General features: G+C 36.0%; 1 protein-coding gene across 7 annotated transcripts in view; it reads right to left on the reverse strand.

Annotated features, from left to right (window-relative positions):
* The window catches only part of RALGAPA2 (Ral GTPase activating protein catalytic subunit alpha 2), a 428,361-nt gene that overhangs the window by 362,131 nt on the left and 46,402 nt on the right, over positions 1-19,828 (reverse strand). For all 7 annotated transcript variants that reach the window (XM_072634579.1, XM_072634577.1, XM_072634576.1 and 4 more), the window contains exons 4-6: positions 13,101-13,158; positions 10,090-10,133; positions 5,306-5,483 (exon numbers count right to left, since the gene is read on the reverse strand). In XM_072634579.1, the coding sequence (XP_072490680.1) occupies positions 5,306-5,483; positions 10,090-10,133; positions 13,101-13,158 (280 nt within the window). The remainder of the gene's footprint in view (positions 1-5,305; positions 5,484-10,089; positions 10,134-13,100; positions 13,159-19,828) is intronic.

Genomic DNA, 19,828 nt, shown 5'->3' on the forward strand with positions numbered 1-19,828 from the left:
CACTATCTTTCCAAGTCTCATGCCTGTCTGACAAATACTAACTTTAGATTTCTGATCGGCTTCAGATTTCCCTAAATAAGCCTCACTACTTTTCAGAAACACCACCAATATCAGTCTCCCATGCTACCAGAAACAGGCCTCTGAGAACCTCATCCCATACAGGGTACAAGATATTATGAGCTGGCTACCGTTTCCAGCACTGGCTATGCCTTCACTTATTTCCTTTGTCTCAGTGGTTGAGAAAAAGGAGTTTAATGCTCCTTTCTCCCCATTGCCACTTCCAGGTTTTCCTCCTACCTCCATCATACTCCTCCTTTGACATCCATACAATCCATATCTTCCAATCAAGATCCTGCCAGTTGTTGACTAAAGACCTTCAGGACCTTCTTCTTCCTTCCCCAATGAGCTTAACACCTAGCTCACAATATTTCTCTGCTTCCCAACTCCTACCCTCATACGGGCAACTTCATCATAAATATTGACTCACCCTCAAATACAATAACCATCAGTTCCCCAGCTTACACTGTTCCCATGACCTACTCTTCTGCCCCATCTCAACTACACACAAAGATGGTCATACCCTTGATCTTATCATCATCCACAAATTTATCTCCTATACATTCAAGAATTCTGAAATCCCTTTAGCTGACCATAATCTATTGGTTTTCTTTCTTTTTAAAAAAATTATTATTTTATTTTAAATTCTTGGAACAAAACAAGCATTTCCATAACACAATACAATAAAAAAGATGATTACATATAAAACTGCAAATCTGCCATGTACAATCTACTATTTCTTCCAAATATACAACAAAATTATCATATAAATTTCTTTTCCCCCTATTCTTCCCCCCCAGAGATGGCTGTCATTAGACACATATACGTATGTATGTATATATGTGTGTCTATGTATATATATATGTACGTATATATATGTGTGTGTGTGAAATTATTCTATACATACTTCTATTCATCAGTTTTCTCAGGACACAGATAGTGTATTTCTTCATATGTTCTTTATTTTTAATTTGTGCATTTATAATACTCAAAATGACAGTCTCTCAAAGTCATTTTTAAAACAATATTGTTGCTGCTGTATACAATGATCTCTTGGTTCTGCTCACTTCATGCTTCACATCATTTCATACACGTCTTTGCATGTGTTTCTCAGATCAATGAACTCATGATTTCTTATAGCACAGTAGTATTACATCCCAACCATACACCACAACTTGTTCAGTCATCTCCCAATTGATGGGGATCCCTGCAATTTCCAGTTCTTTGCCACCACAAAAAAAGCCACTATAAACATCCATCCCATTCACATTTAAAGTTATAATTACAATTTGTGAATTTCCCTCCATCTTATTTTTACTATTTTCTTTCTTAGTCTCTCTTTTTACCCTATCCCTGTTACCTTATCTTCTCCCCCTCACCTCCCATCCCCCACTTCACCCACCCCTCTAAGAGTCCTCCATTCCCTCCCCTCACTCCCCAATTTCAACCCATATACCTCTCCCTCTTCCTGCTCTCATCAAATTTTATTTTTTGTCCATACCATGGCCTCTAAGCTCTTGATCTCTCAGTTCTGTCTCAGGCCATCACCTCTTCACTAGCAATTTTCTCCTTTTTTCCCTCTCTTGATCTCTTGGTGAACTAGTTTGACTCTTCACTGTTCTCTTCTCTAGAGTTTCTGGCCCCCATATACTATCTTGGCACTCTTCCTACCCTCTGTCCTGGGTCCTCTTTTCTCCTCTTCATCTATAGTACTTCACGTTGTGATCTCATCAGCTCCCTTGGATAATTCTCATCATAAACACAACCTGTCCAAAAGAGAACTTATGATCTTTGCTCCCTTAACCTCCCCACTTCCAAATTTAACTATTTCTCTCAAGGGTACCACCATTCTCTTAGTCTTCCAGGCTTGCAACCTAAGTGTCATCCTTGATTCCTCACTGTATCTCACCTCCATATCTAAGCTGTTGCCAAGATCTGTCAATTTCACCTCTGCAGTATCTCTGTAATACCCCTACTTCTCTCCTCTGATACTACCAGTGCAGACCTCATCATCTCACATATAGACTTTTGTAGTAGCCTTCTGGTGGCTCTGCCGTCCTCAAGTCTCTCCACACTCCAGTCTGTCCTCCATTCAGCAATTTAAGTGATTTTCTTAAATGTAGGTCTACCCATGCCATCCCATATTCAAACTCCAATGGCCTCCTGTTAACTACAGGATCAAACACAAAACTGTCTGTTTGGGGTTCAAGGCTCTTCATAATCCAGCATCAGCCCCATATTTCCAGATTCCATACCATTCATTCCTTACCACACACTCTTCAATCCAGTGACTGGCTTACTTGTGATTTCATAAACAATGAACTCCATCTCTCGGCTGCAGGTGTTTTTTCTGGCTGTCCTCCATGCTTGGAATGCTCTTCTTTTTCTTTTCTATCTCTTGGCTTCTGGCTTTCTTCAAGTCCCAACTTAATTTCTATCTTCTACAAGAAACCTTTCCCAAAGACTCTAAATTCTACTTACTATTTCCTATTTATCTTACACATACCTTATTTGTACATATTTGCTTCCTTGTTGTCTTCCTGATTAGAATGTTAGCTCCTTGAGAACAAGCACTGGCTTTTGCCTCTTTTTCTATCTCCAGCACTTAGAACAACGCCTGGCATGTAATAGACACTTATAAATGTTTACTGACTGACTGAAGAGTCAACCACAGTTTCATTCCTCACCTCTACATCAAAGACTACTGTTATCTACATACTCAGACTTGACTTCTCTAAACTCTAATTTCATTACTTCCAACTGCTATCTATATTTTTTTCTACCTAGATATCTTACTATATACTTCAAGCTCAACATATATAAAACCAAACATCATCTTTTCCTGCCAAAAATCTGTGGCATTCCCTAAATTCTCTACTCTCACAGTCACACAGATTTGAAACCTTCAAACTAATACTATGAACTGAATGTTTAACTCTTCCCTGTCCTTCACGCTTTCATACCCAATTTGTTGTCAAGATTTCTCTCTCGCTCTTTCTCTCTCTCTCGCTCTTTCTCTCTCCCCATCTTTCCCATTTCCACTAAAACCATCTAAGTCAAACCCTCATCATTTTTTTTTTGCCTGGAGTACTTTAAAAGCTTCAACTGTTCTGCCTTTCTACAGCTTCCACCCTCCTTTATCCATCCTTGATACTACTGCCCAAGTAATCTTCCTAATATACTGCTTTGATCACACTAGTCCCCTGCTCAAAAATCTTTAATGGCTCCCTACTGCCTACCTAAAGGAAATAGAAATCTACTTTATCCCAATACTGAAGGTCCTCCTGGAACAGTTTCAACCTACCACTACTTTTCTTCACTATATTCTAGTCTAACTACATGATATATCATGGCCTTATCCAACCCTTATCTGCTTTAAACTCATATCACTTTCTGTTCTTAAAAGAGACTCTACTCCCATCTCCATCTAATGAAATTCCACCTCAGGCAACACTTCTATGAAGCCTCTTCTAATCCCCTAGTAGAAAATGCTATCTCTCTCCTCAAATTTCTAAAAGCATTTTGTTTAGCTCATTTTTTGTACTTTTTCACATTATGTCAATATTATAGACATTAAGAGACCTCATTAATCCACCATCCCCCATTAGACTGTAGGGATTCTTTGAGGGTAGGTATGGTGTCCTATTTTATCCTTGTATTCTAAGCGTCTAAATATAATACCTTATACATAGGAGTCATCTAATTAAGCTGTGATGAATTGAAATGAATTACAATGTTCAGTTTGACAGGCAGTAGTGGGAGCAATAATACAGAATAGTTTAAGTGAGGAAATTCAATACTATTTAGCATCTACAGAAAAAAAAATATATTGCAGTTAAACTATCCAAAATACAAATGGTTATAATATCTCCTTAACATATTTATAGTTTCATCCTGGGGGCTATTCTCTATGTTTTATAAAAAAGGTACTGTTCACTCTGACTAAATGAATGAATGAAAAAGCATTTATTAAATGCTTTCTATGTAGAAAGCACTACACTAAACACAAACTTCTATATAAACATATATATGACATATATTAACCTATACTGTGGCAGGTAAAAGATGAAATGTGTAAGAAAACAAAGATTTGAGCTTCTGAGCAAATTGATTTATTAAGCAATGCAGGCCAATTGCCCAATAAATAGGTTTTAGTGCTTTCTTAACTTTAATACTGGATCCCGAATACAGGGGAAGGCAAATTTTTATGCATTAAAAACAATCAAATAAAACCAATTAATTTAAAAAACAATTAACCAAGATGTTCAATTAGGTCATCTGATTTCTAATTAGAGAAAATATTAGAGTGACTTTCTAAGTTGGGAGGGGGAGATCAAATAGGTACAATTCTTTGAAATCAGAAAAATAGGTTTCCCAAGTGTCTGTACTCAATGAAAGGAACATGGAAACAGTAACTGACTGACCAGTATGGTACCAGTTTTCATGTAAGGCACATAGGTAGCTTGAGATACATAATTGTGAGAAAACTTCTTGTATTAATCTTTGGATCTGACTGAGTTTCTGGTCAGCATAACTATGGTCCTTAGTTAAGGATCTCTAAACAGCAACTAGAGGTAATCCAGCTTCCTAGTTACACAAGGCTAGGTTCAAATAATGCAATAAAATTTTCTCATGATTCTCACAACGAATAAAGTTTTCTCACAAGACAGAAACTGGACTAGACCCAAAATTGAATAGAAAGGGAATTGAGCTAGTTCCAGAATTGAGTCATAAGATGGAGTCAGTGGGATTCACTCAATTGCCTCAATATAAAATTATTGTATTTTAAAAAAAGGTATCATTCACTCTGAACGAATGAGCAAAAAGGCATTTATTAAATGTTTTCTATGCGTAAAGCATCACACTAAAGGCTGGGGGTATAAATAGAAAGTAGGACAGTCCCTTCTCTCAAGGAGTTCAAATTCTAGTTGCCACTCAGAGATTTCAGCTGTGAGTCTAATGTAAAAGCTGAGTGGTCCTTAGGGTACAGTAACCAGGCAGCTGATAATGCATCTTATTTAGTGTCATTTCTATTTATAATACCACAAACATTTCTAATATTGATGGTACCAAGGGTTTCAGTACAGAAAACTTTCTTTTCTGAGTCTTCAGTAATCATCTTTAATCCTTGCAGATTTTGTTATAGATTCTATCCTTCACAAGAGAGACCTGCTTATGATTTATACTCACAAGTTAAATAGGTACACAAATATAAAGGATAGTTTCAACATCCAGTAATATTACTTACTATCAGATGAAAAAGGAGTAGGATTTATAAGTGTGTCAAGTGTACAGGGACCTCTTGATGACATAATTGCTGGAAAACCAGGTACAAGACAGGCAAAAATTAGCACCTGCTCTTCTGCACAATTTGTCTGAAGTGCTTGAAGCCATAGAAGATAAAGTCGGATTCCTTCACATCTTATCTAACAAACAACAAAAATGTTTTCAGTAATTATTCTTAATGTAACATCATCACAGTCTTGCAATGAAAAATAAACTAAATGGAAACGATATAAAAACAAATACTACTGGTAACAAACAAGTACTACTTAGAAACAAAGCATGATGGCCAATTCCTTCGATCATGTACTCGAGGAAAACCATGACAAAAATGAGTCGTCTTCCCCAACCGCTTAACAAAATTATATCTTGTTTAACCTAAAAGTATGTATTTAAGTTAAACTATAGATGTATATGAAACTCTTAGACTTCACATTTCAAAAAAAAAAAAAAGCTACAACAAAATCCTAACTCAACAAGAGCTGGAAAGCTCATTAATTCCCCTATTCTGCTTTATTTAAATTCCTTCTGGCTTCCCACTGTGTTCTGAGGATGGATAACAATACCCCATCAGAATGATGCTGCACGCCACCTTAACTAAAAGTGCCCTTATGTCTTCCTCTAAAGTCGCTTTTTCTAGTTTACAAAATCCCTGGGATTTATAAGATATTCCTTCATTTCCACATTCTTTTTATTTATTTGTTTAATGGTTTTTAGTTTACAACATTCAGTTCCATAAGTTTTTGAGTTTTAAATTTTCTTTCTCTCCCTCTTCCCTTCTCCTCAAGATGACGTGCAATCTGATATAGGTTCTATATATATATATCTATATCTATATATATATATACATTCATATTAAACATATTTTCACATAGTCATGTCCTAAAGAAGAATTATAACGAATGAACCATGAAAAAGAAGAAACAAAACAAAACAAAAGATAGAGCAAATAGTATACTTTGATCTATAATTCTTTTTCTGGATGTGAACAGCATTTTCTATCATGAGTCTTTTGGAATTGTCTTAGAACCTTGCATTGCTGAGACGAGTTAAGTCTATCAAAGTTAGTCATCATACAACATAGCTGTAACTGTGTACAATGTTCTCCTGGTTCTGGTCCTCTCACATTTCTACATTCCAAAGGACACAAATTTAAGTAGAAGTTATAATAAAAACCATAGCTAAGTAGGCAGAAACAATTTAGTTTCTAGTTATATGGTACTCTACAGTTATAACACATCCACTAACTGATCCTTACAATATTCTTACAAGTTAGACAGCAGAAATATTATTTTGCAGATGAGGAAACTGTAACCCAAAAACACTATAGTAGTTTGTCCAAAGTCACACAATTATGGGTAGGAGAGAAGTAAGTACAAATGATTCAAGTTCAGTGCTCTTTCTACTACTGATCAATTTATCTGTTGCTTTTAACACTAACTGTTCCCCTTCTCTTGGACACTCTCTCTTCTCTAGATTTTGTAACACTATTTGACTCTTCACTCACTTTCCTCCACTTATCCAATTAGTTCCCAAAACCTGCTATTTCTATCTTACAACATCTCTCACATCTGACCACTTTTCTCCACTCGTAAAGTTACCATCTTAGCACAGGCCCTCATCACCTCTCACCTAGATAAATATAACAGCCTAATTAGTTCCTCTGCCTCTAGCCATTCCCCACTGCAGTACATCTTCCACACTTCTGCCAAAGGGATTTTTCTTAAGTACATATCTTGACCCTATAATTCCCCTACTCAGCCAGCTCTAGTTACTTCCTGTTGCCTCTAGGGTCAAATCTAAACTCTTCTACTTGGCTTTTAAAGCCTTTCAGATTCTGGCCCCTGTCTTTCCAACACAACGGAATTTATTCCTCCTCCTATATTTAGCAGTCCAGTCAAAGTGGCTTTTCCTCTGTTTCACACACAACACTCCATTTCTTATCTCTAGGCCTTTATATCTGTATGCATTCCCTCCTTACTTCTGAGAGTACACCTGCCAAAACAAATACAGGAACTATATAAACAAAATTATTAAAAAAATTTTTATACAAGTCATTCCCCAGTTGATAAATGGTCAAAAGATGTGAACAGGCACTTTTCAGAGGAAGAAATTAAAGCTATCTATAGCCATATGAAAAAATGCTCTAAATCACTATTGATTAGAAAGATGCAAATCTAAACAACTCTGAGATACCACATCACACCTATCAGATTGGCAAACATGGCAGAACAGGAAGATGATATATGCAGCAGAGTTGGAACACTAATTCATTGTTGGTGGAGCTGTGAGTTGATCCAACCATTCTGGGGAACAATTTGGAACTATGCCCAAAGGGTCACAAAAATGTGCATACCCTCTGACCCAGCAATACTGCTTCTAGGACTGTATCGCCAAGAGATCATAAAAATCGGAAAGGTTCCACATGTACAAAAATATTTATAGCAGCTCTCTTTGTGGTGGCCAAAAACTGGAAATCAAGGGGATGCCCATTAATTGGGGAATCACTGAATAAATTACGGTACATGAATGTAATGGAATACTATTGCATCATAAGAAATGATGAACAAGAAGACTTCAGAGAGGCCTGGAAAGACTTATATGATCTGATGCTAAGCGAAAGGAGCAGAACCAGAAGAACTCTGTGCGCAGCAACAACCACAGTATGCAAGGATTTTTTCTGGTAGACTTGGAACTTCGTTGCAATGCAAGGACTTAAAAAATTCCTAATGGTCTCTTAGGCAAAATGCCTTCCACATCCAGAGAAAGAACTATGGAATTCAATTGCAGATTGTAGCAGAACATTTTCTTTTGTATTGCATTTTGTTTTGTTATATGATTTCTCCCATTCATTTTAATTCTTCTATGCAACATGACTATGGTGAAAATGTATTTAATAGGAATGTATGTATAGAAACTATATAAAATTGTATGCCGTCTCAGGGAGGGAGGAAGGGAGAAGGGAGAGAAGAAAGAGGGAAAGGGAGGGGGGGGAAATCTGAGTTATATGGCAGTGATTGTAGAACACTGAAAATAAATTTTAAAAACTTTATACAAATGAAATTAGACTTAAATAACTGGAGAAATATTAATTGCTCATGGGCAGGCAGGACCAATATAATAAAAATGACAATTTTACCCAAACTAATCTATATTTTCAACACTAACCCAACTAAATTACTAAAAAAAATTTTTTTTACTGAATTAGAAAAAAATGACAAAATTCATTTGGAAAAATTTTAAGTCAAGAATATCAAAGGAAATAATGAAAAAAGTAAAGAAAGGAGGTTTTGCATTATCCAATCTTAACTGATATTATAAGGCAGTAATTATCAAAACTATCTGGCACCAGCTAAGAAAAGGTTGATCAATGGAATAGAGTAGACATACAATTTATAGCAGTGAAAAAACATAACCTTGTATTGGATAAGCGTAAAGTATTTGAGACTTTGGAATAAGAATTCATTATTTGGCAAAAATTGTTGAGAAAACTGGAACGTGCTATGACAGAAACTGGGGACAGACCAGTATCTTTCCATTTACCAAAATAAGGTCAAAATGGATATATGACTTAGATATAAAGAGAGATATTAAAAGAAAATTTGAACATGGAACATATTAGTTATCAGACTTTTGAGTTGGTGAACAATATATGAATAAACAAGAGATAAGAACAAAGTTAGGAGTAAAATGGATAATTTCAATTACATTAAAGTTTTTGTACAAATAAAAAAATGTAACCAAGATCAGAAGGAGAGCAGAAAACCGGGGGAAAATTTTTAGAGACAGTTTATCAGATAAAGGTCTCATATCTAAAATATATAAAGAACTTTGTGAAATCTATAAGAATACAAGTCACTCCCCAATTGATTAATGGTCAAAGGATATGAGCAGGCAGTTTTCCAATGAAAATATCAAGACAATTTATAGTCACATGAAAAAATGCTCTAAATCATTATTGATTAGAGAAATGCAAATTAAAACAACCTTGAAATATCATTTTATACCTACCAGATTGGCTACAATGATAAAAAGGGGAAAGTGACAAATATTGGAGGGGATGTGGAAAAATTGGGACACTAAACCATTGTTGATGGAATTGTGAACTGATCCAACCATTATGGAGATAAATCTGGAATTATGCCCAAAGAGTTTAGTAAACTACCTTTGACCCAGCAAAACCACAACTTGATCTATTTCCAAAGATCATTAGGGGAAAAAGAAAACGAACCTATATGTTTCTACAATGTTTATTGCAGCTCTCTTTGTAGTGGCAAAGAACTGGAAATTACAGGGATGTCCATCAGTTGGGGAATGTCTGTACAAGTTGTGGTATATTGTGATAGAATACTGAGCCCTAAGAAATGATGAGCTCAATGATTTTAGAAAGACATGGAAACATTTGCACTAAATAATGAAGAGAAAAATAAGCAGAACCAAGAGAATATTGTATACAGTAACAGCAACACTGTTTTAAGAATGACTTTGAGAAAATGTTATGACTATTATAAATTCATATTATTAATATCATAAATGTACACTTGAAAGGAATAACAAGTTGTGCATAGTTGATATGCAGTTTCATGTGCAATCATCTTTTTTACTGCAATGTTATGGAAATGTTTGTGTTATTCCATAAATATAAAAAATATTAATAAAATGAAAATAAAATCATATTTAAGGTGAAATTTTTAAAAATTGTCAAAGCACTGATTACATTGAGATTCTGCTTTCATCTGAGATAAGTACCTTAATAGAATTTCCAGTGTGCAAAAGCTTCTTTAGGGTCGATCCTAAAATGAAAAAAGATGCATATGTAATACAGGAATTCATATTTAAAGTCAATGCCTTGTAGCAATAATTTAAGTATTTAAAATGCAAAAGGTAATGGTCATTTTAAAAGAATGCTAGACCTAATAAACACTGAAAGAAAAAAAGAAAAGCAGTCTGATTCACACCCAACCAAACATAAGAGCTAAAATATTAAAAAATGGAAGTGACCTTCAGAGAGGAATACCTGTTACAGACAGAAAGACCTTTTAAGATAATTCCATTTTAATTATGTAACTGGTTAAAAGCCTTTCCTGTAGTCCAAAAGCATTTGATATTATAGTAATCTATTTAACCACATTGGATTTTATGTGGTACTTATCTTTTGTCATACATAAAAATGAATGATAAATAAATTTTCAAAGGCAAAAACATGAATTAATTTTCAAAGTAAACTAATGTTCACTTAGAAACAATTTAAAGATATTAAAAATTGTGAGCTACTTTGCTAGCAACAGCACCCATAGCTGTGGGCAGAGCTACATTAGCAAATTGTATAACATAATACCTTGGTGCCCAGCACTGAAACTTATAGGCAACTCTACCAATAGAATGAGGGAGCACTTCATGCTACATACCACTAACGGTGAAAAAAATTTCTTTCAGTCATAATCAACCAAAGACACTGGTGATACAAAAACAAAAATGGATCTCTGACTGTACTCAAGGGGAGGCATATATATTTAAGGATATAGTAAAATAAATACACAGTTATTTTGGGAAAGAAAGAAGCTTGGGAGGATTATGTTAGGCAGAGACTGAGATGAATCTTAAAGCAGTAGGGATTCTGTAAGTCTGAAGAGGGAATGCATTACAGGTTATCAGGGGCTGACTACACTTTTGTAACTGTGTTCCTAGCTTTTAACACAATGTCTGACATAGAATAAGCAATTTAGTTCTCTTTCATTCATACTACTTCGAGCCTTTTAAGACAATTATGTCTTAAAATTGTGTCTTATTCAATCTTCTCAACAATACTGGGATATAAGTGCTATTATTATCCCCATTTTACAGTTGAAGGAACTAAGGTAAACATAGGTTAAGTAACTTGCTCACGTAAGTACGAGGCAGAATTTGAATATGGGTCCTGACAGAGACCGGTGCTCTATCCACTACATCACCTGGTTCCCCAAACTGTTTGATTTTGAAAGGCTTTTATGCTCCAGGAAAATTCAAGAGAAAAAGGTTCCCAATGTGTATGTATATTTATGTATTCCTTTGTGTGTATGTGCATATTTATGTGTATGGATGTAAAAAATTTTTAAGGAGATTTTGGGACATCTACATCATATTCAACATGACCTTCTTTAATTAAATGTCTAACTATTAGACAGACTGCAGTTCAGTGTTTCAATTCCATTTTAAAAAAGTATCTATAAACATCATAAAATACTCTCCCCAAAAAAATCTATGTAGAATGAAATTAAGTGTATATATATATATATGTATATGTATATGTATATGTATATATGTATATACACACACACATATATACAAATTCCGAAGATAATGGCAATTGATCTTGCAGATTATTTCTTTCCTTAGCGTACATGTCAACAACCAAATGTGATTAGTCTTCAAAATGGTATCATAAGACCAATGTTCAATTTTATAAAAGCCAGTTCCATATCCATGAGAGTGTGCATAAGGGCTCTGTAATGGCTACACTAACCTCTTAGACATATTGGGAGCTTTCCTTCTTTACAGGACAGCAGGACGTTGGAGTAACCCAACAACCAGCCAATCAGAAGGACTTCTGAAGCCCAGGGCTGCTTGACATACCAGTAATCCTTTACTAGTGAGCTCTAGGAGAATTTGGAGATGCCTACACCTGCCAGAAACCAGAGAAACCAGCCTTGACCAGCTCAAGGGCAACTTTTAGCAGCAACTACAGACTCGAGAATTTCTAAATATCGTGTTCCCTGGCTTATGTCTACAGATATCTTTTCCCTTAAGCTCTACTCCCTATCTGAAAGCCTCTAGAAACTATTACTATCTCACCTTTTTTCACACCCCCTTTGAGCAGCTGAGAACTCTCCCTCTCTCCCTCTGCTTCCTTGCAAGCTCTTCACTCCCTAGCAAGCTCTTCTCAGACAATAAACACTTTTGTAACCCGGGATCAGAGACTCTTTCATTTAGGGACCTTTTTGGACACAGTGATGTTCTGTTAACAATAGTTATTATTCTTTTATTTACTTCTAGGAGTCTTTTGTATTTGAGCTGGGAATGAGAAAACGTAAGAAGGGTTTAATCATATACATTCATGGTGTTAATTCAAATTAAAGAGTTTCAAGCCAAAATTCACAAAGGATACCTCATAAATATCTGCTGTAGCAAAAATATAGACTAAAACAGACTTGTACATCAGTATAATCTATCTTCTAGATAGTTAGCATCAGATGATTAAAATATAAAGAGATATGGTATTGTGAAAATTTCACCCATCAAGGCCGGAGGTCATTCAGATTCAAGATGCTAACAGGAAAAGAAAAAGAAAAAAAGAAGACAGGCTCAAACCACATGAATACTGCTAGGTCAGTGTAGTGTCTTAGCTTCCTTGACCACTTTGGTAAAGACTTTGAGAAATCAATAAAAAGAACACAAAGACCATAAAAAGTAGCTAGAAACTAATATAAAGAACAGGATTTAAAGTCAATTATCTTCCAGTCATCTGATTAGTAAACCAAGAGAAAAGTATGATTATCAGTAATGTGTCCACTAAACTTGAGAAAGTGTGAACCATATCCTTTAATCATTCCTTATATTCCTGTCAAATTCACTTGTCTTGAATTTCTACTACATACAGGATAAGCAAACTACTTTTTAGACTATTTCTCAGTATGAGGAAGTTCTCTTGATCAAGCTAATTTGAAAATTTAGCAGTAGGAAGAAATGTGCAGTATCAGAAATTTTTAAAACCATAATCTTACCTATACTGTGATAATGCCATCGAAAGAAAATTCTTTCAGGTAGTAACTGCAAGATTTTCTGTATAAAACAAAAATATTAGTTACTTTATTAGCTATCATGAGAAACCAGGTAAGAGAAGCTATTACACAAATCAACTATAGGTTAACTATAAAGTTGCAAAATTATATTAAAGAAAACATTTCTAATCAAGGAAGTTTTTTCTCCTATTTAAAAAGTAAACTTGATTCCTCATCAAAGGTCATAGATCAACCTCAACTCAGATGCACTGAGTTGAATGTCATATCCTTGAATGGTCATATCCTTGATCTTACCATCATTACCCTAAAGTGTTCTACTTCTGTGTTCATAAATTCTGAAATTCCCTTATCTGCTCAGAATAGGTTATCATTCTACCTCTCCCTCTGCCTTGCAACCTAAACCTTGTTCAGCATCCTCATTCTGATTTCCCTTCACCACTCCCTTTCTGTCTCCTTAGCTGAATCTTCAAATCACAGTATCTTCTAACCAAAGGAGTTCTTCAGGGCTCTATCCTGGGCCCTCTTCTCTTCTCCTTCTGTAATACAATTCATTTGGTAATCTCCTGAGCTCTCACGGATTGAATTACTGTTATTCTATGCTGATGACTCTCAAATATACCCTTCCTGCTCCCAATCTCTCTGACCTCCAATCTTGCATCTTCAACTGACTTTCATATATCTTGAACTAGTATCCAGTAGATATCTTAAACTCAATATATCCAAAACAGAACTCATTATTTCTCCCCCTAAACCCTCCTTCTACCTTTACTATTTCTGTAGAGGACAACATCATACTCCAAGTTCTTCAGACTTGTAACCTGGGAGTCATTCTGGATTCCTCACTATCTCTTACTCTCCTAACCAATCTGTTGCCAAGGCCTCTTCATTTCACCTTTCCAGTATCTCTCCAATACATGCCCTTCTCTCCTCTGACACTGCCACCACTCTAGTACAGGAACCTCAAGACTAGACTATTGCAATAGTCAACTTGGGGGTCTACTTACTACCTCAAGTCTCTCCCCACTCCAACTCATCCTCCACTCAGCAACTAAAGTGATTTTTTTGAAAGCCCAGGTCTGAATATGTCACCCTCCCCTCCACACATACATATCCTACTCAATAAACCCCAGTGGTGTCCTATTGCCTCCAGGATCGAATATAAAATGCTCTATTTGGCATTCAAAGCCATCTATAATCAGTGTCTCCACTTCATTTCCCCTAACTCTTAATTCTCTATACTCTGTCTTCTGACTTTACGTAATTCAATTGAAACTGCTTTCTTCAAAGTTGCCAATGATCTTTTAACTGCCAAATATAATGGTCTTTTTCCAGTCCTCATCCTTTCTGAACTCTCTGCAACCTAGATTCTGTTGATCACTTCAATAACCTCTTCCCTCCAGTTTCTTCTCCCACCTGACTACTCCATCTCTTTGCTGAACAGTCATCCAAATCATATTTTATTTGTATTAGGAGGAAACATGTTAAGTTGAATAGATGCTAGCCTTGGAGTCAGAAAGAGGAGAGTTCAAGTTCTAGTTCTGACACATGTTGGCTATGGAGCCTATTAGTATCCTGATGATTCTTTAGATATATTACTAATTTATTATTTAGATATATTACCAATGAGTTGCCTGTCTGAATCAGTGGAGGGAATGTTTCAAGCAAGGAGCTTCCTAGATAGGTCAATTCATAGCTCTAACCCCACTCCCAAACAACTCTATATTAAACATTTTTCTTTCTGTTAGTGACAATCAGATACAGAATAGAATTTCCTCTGGTTGATTCTTCCACCTTACAAAGGATGAAATAATTAGTAAGATAAGTGACTGTCCCCCAAGGCTCAGTCTTACACCTTCCTTTCCTTTTCTGCCCAGGGGTAAGGAAACTTCAGCCTCAAGGTCACATGCAGCCCTCTAGGTCCACAAGTGTGGCCCTTTGACTGAATCCAAATTTCAAAGAACAAATCCTTTTATTAAGGATTTATTACTGTCACTTGGCAATCTCATCTATTCTTAAGCATTCAATTATCATCTCAATGCTCGTGATCTACCTATTCAGCTTTAACCTCTCTTCTAATCTCCAGACCTCCTAATCTCTCCAGTTGTCCCACAGACATCTTAAATACATGCCCAAATTTGAATGCATTATCTTCCTTACCTAGCATTCTCTTCTTATTTTCCCTATTACTTTGGAGGATACTATTATCTTCCCAATCACCCACACTTGAAATCTAGGTATCACTTGGGGCTTCTCATTGTCCTTCACACACACATCCCCATACTAACCAATCTGTTGCTCAGTTCTGTCAATTTTATCTTCATAATAATTCTCACATAACTGTCCTTTTTTTTTTTTTCTGACACTGTAACCATTCTGGTGCAGGCTTTCATCACCTCCAGTATCAACAATTGCAAAAGTTTCCTGGTTGCTCTCCCCGACTCAAATATCTACCCACTCTAGTCCAACCTCCATTCAGTTGTCAAACTCAATTTCCTAAACCACCTAGCCATGCTTGATTAATTCTAATTATGTAGCCCTAAAGTAGGGCTAAGGTAGAAAAAAAGGTCCTAAAGTAGAAAGAAGGAGCAAGCTGTTACACCACTATCAGTGATACTGGAGAGATGGTGGAGAATGGATGAAGCACCACATAACTGGAGAGGGCAATTATTCTAATTTTCAAAATAAGGTCAAAGAATAGAATCTGAAATCTACAGGCTAGAAAGGATTCCTTGCCCGCCCCCCCAAACCCTCCCCCAAATCCCATTGGGGCAACCCGTTCACCAGAAGATGCCATTTTCCTTTACTTTACCTTCCTAGATGGGTGGAAAGAGTAATAGGGTTCCTCAAACCACCCAGACAGCTGAGAATCAACAACTCTAATCTTTCCAGTGAGACAGAGGACCATCAAATCAAGACTTGCCGCTTACACATTCTTTTTTTTCCTAATGTTCTCAAAGCTTTACTAGCAGTTCTGGTTTTCATCTTATCAGACCTCTAGACGTTTATTTAGCCTGCTGATGCCCTAGGCCCTAACATTCTTCAACTCATACATTCACCCCCTTATCTACTCAAGGATCACTGCACTACTTTAAATTTTTATCATCTCTACTTAGACTATTGCAATAGCTTTCAAAGCCCTTCCTCACTCAAATCAAAGTCAACAAACAGCAAGTCAAGTTATCACCTCCCTGATGTCATGGTCCTCTTGGAGAACGAAGGACAAACCACACAATACAAGCCTCCTAAATGGCCTCCTTGTGTCTACTGTCTACTCTCTCCCCTTCCTAATTCATTTACACAGCTACAAAGTTAATAATTGAGAAGGAAATGGCAAACCACTCCAATATCTCTGTCAAGAAAGCCCTAAATGGGATCACAAAGAATCAGACATGACTGAAACAAATGGGCAAAAACAAAAAATTAATTTTCCTAAAATACAATATCAAGTGTTTCCTTCTCCTGGCCAAAAATCTCCCCATTTTGTCACCAAATTAAATACCAAAACCTTAGCTGGGTATTTAAAGCCTTTTATAATCTGATCTTTATCTATCTTTTTGGATATATTTTATATTATTCCCCTTCATGCACTTTAAACTGGTGTAAGAGCTATTCCCCATATAACATTTCATTTCCTACTTCCATGATTTTGTACAGGCTGCCCCCCACACACACACCTGGAAAGCATATCCTTCTTGCTCAAGTGTTAGAATCTACAGCTTCTGGGTTTTTTTCTTCTGTTTAATTTATGGAATAAAACAAGCATTTCCATAACAAAGTACAACAAAAAAGATGATTGTACATGAAACTGCAAATCTGCTATGCACAACTTGCTATTCTTTTAAAATATACAAAATTATCGTGCAAATTTCTTCCCCCTTGTCTTTCCCCTTTGCCCCATCCACTCCGGTACTATTTCTTATACAAAGTCTTTCCAGAAACTACAAGTTGTTAAATGTTGTTTTCCAACTAGTAGGACCTGTCCCCCAATGGGGACCCAAGTGGAAATGATCAGTTGGGCAACACAGCTAGCTTCCTTCCTTCCCTTTTCTTTTCTTCCTTTTCTTTCTTTCTTTCTTTTTTCTTTCTTCTCTTTCCCTTTCCTCTGTCCACATGCGGTATCATACCCTTACCTGCAGGTGCATTGCCCAAAGGAATGCAAATTTTGATAAATGAAACCATGAAACATATCTTGGGGTTTACAGGCTAAATTTCTTTTCTTAAGGACCATGCCTTAAACCCAAATCACTCTGGCTCTCACTGACTGGACAATAGGTCCCAGCCCAAGCTCCACAGCATCATTTGTCATTATTTGTGCTCTGATTCTTCAGGATAAATGTAAACAGCAATTGTTTCTGTTTGGGCCAGAAACCTTCTCCTCCCAGATTGATTTTTTCTTTTTTTTGGCTGGGTAAAAGAGACCATTCACTGCTTCATTTCCTACCTAACCTGAATCACTAAAGGGCACTGACTCAGTCAAACTGAGACCTGTTAAAGACCTTAGTTTAAAAAGGTCAAGATTTCCCACTGCATCCAAGGCCATCTCTACTCATCCTGATCCATATCTTGTCACTGGACCCAGATGGCTCCAGAGGAGAAAGTAAGGCTGGTGACTTTGCACAGCCCTGCCTCACTTAAATCCAATTCACTTGCACATGATGGCAAGATCTTCCTAATGGCATGGTCTTCTTCTAGAATGAAGGACAAACAGCAACAATGTTCTCTTCCACTTCAAGTTACCACTTATTTATCTGTATACTGGTTGTATTTCCACCTCTGCCCCCAAGTTAGCTACTGAAGGGCAGGGACTGTTTTTCATTTTTTTTTTTCTTGTTTTTTTATATGTAAACCTATTGTTAGACACCAGGCTAGAAGGCAGGGAAGAGTGATGATACTTCCCCTCAGGAAGCTTGTAAACTAATAAGGGTAAGATGCCAAAAAGAGTTCAAGTACACACTCTTACATGAATTAGAATGATTTATAACAAAATTCTACATAAGATCCTAGAAGGAAGATCATTACCCAACAGAAGAGGTCCACCACATTTGAGCTGGCATATACAGGGTAGAAAAAAGACATTCAATGTATAGGGAAGAGCATGGAACTAGAGGTGAAAGAGCAGAGAGATATGGTTCAGGGGATATAATCGAGCTTTAATGAAACATAAGGTGTGTGGAGGCAAATAATATTAGATAATTAAAGAAAGGTACGATAGATCTCGATCAGAAAAAAGAATATGAATTTTGTTCAGAGTTTGAACCACTAAAAATATTTTTAGCAGGAATGAAATACCCAGATCTATGCATATGGAACTAGTACTTACATAAATGATGGGTTGGCAATGGGGAGAAAATGCTGACAGGAAGGCCTGTTTGGAGAAAAACTACTGCAATAATACAGATAGGTAGAAATGAAGATGGCAACTGGAATAGGCAGGAGACAAAGGAGACAAGAGATGATGCAAGTGTGGAACCATGTGAATTGGGGAAATCACTGGATAAAATTTTAAGAGGAGAAAGAATCAAAGGTAACACCTCTCTCATATATAATACATAAATATATAATATATCAAAAATGGGAGATTAAATGAATGGTGCTATCAAAAATAATGCAAGCAGAAAGAGAAACAGATTTAGAATGAAAGATAAGATAAGTTTTGAGTTCAGTTCTCAATGAAAATCGTCAACAGGTAAGTCACGTAAATGATCTTGGTCAAGTCATTGAATAAATGAATTTAGGAATGAATGAATGTTGTCAGATTGGCTACATTTTAGAGTGCTGAAAGTGACCATATCTTGTCATTTATTGTAAGATTTTTCTCACAGGTGACATGGATAATACTGATCTAAACAGTATGTCTAGGTCTTGTCATAACTTAAACACTAAATACTACAATGGTCCTGTAAACCTTTAGTTTGGCTTGGAGTCTGATGCCAAATTCAGCACTATGTTATGTTGACAACAGAGTCTCCCAAAGGGCAGATCAACCTGTAAGTCTGAAAGACCTAATATATGAGGAAAAATTGGGTTATTTTGTTTGTGGTAAAATATATGCTACAAAAAATTAAGTGAAAGTGTTTTAGGCTATCCTCTTTATCCTCATAAACACTATCACCTCTATCTATGGTTGCAAAAGTTTCCAGATTGATAAAAAGCAATTAAATTAGGAAGATTAAAACTGGGACTAAATTCACATATATAGGCAGCTCACCAAGACTATTTCCAAGGGGAAATATAAAGTTAAGACAAATATTATCTATATTAATGCTTCCACTTGTACCTAAATACAAGGTTCATGGACCCATGGTTTTGATGTACTGGTGATATAAGAAGATAATGTGAAATTAAGTCTCAGACAACAATCTATGTTTGTGTACCTGCCCTCCAGAAAGCAAAAAATGTACCCTGTCTTTACTAAGACAAGTACAGTATGGCATCTTCTTCTACTGCAACCTAGATTCTACGTTATATTACTGTGAATGTCACAAAAGTTACTAAGATCTTATTTGTAGTTACAAATGAAAATAAATAAAAAATATCTTGGGGAAAACCACACTGCGAATCAACATTACTTTTCTGAAAAACACAAAGAACAGTTTAATGCTTGGAACATGGTTACATGTATATGATAATCCATTATAACACATTTGAAATAGAAATTAGGTATTACTATACTGATCAACACATCAAGATATCTGTCAGTTCTTTTAACT

This window comes from Notamacropus eugenii, chromosome 1 (genome assembly GCF_028372415.1).
Source record: "Notamacropus eugenii isolate mMacEug1 chromosome 1, mMacEug1.pri_v2, whole genome shotgun sequence".
Lineage (NCBI taxonomy): Eukaryota > Metazoa > Chordata > Mammalia > Diprotodontia > Macropodidae > Notamacropus > Notamacropus eugenii.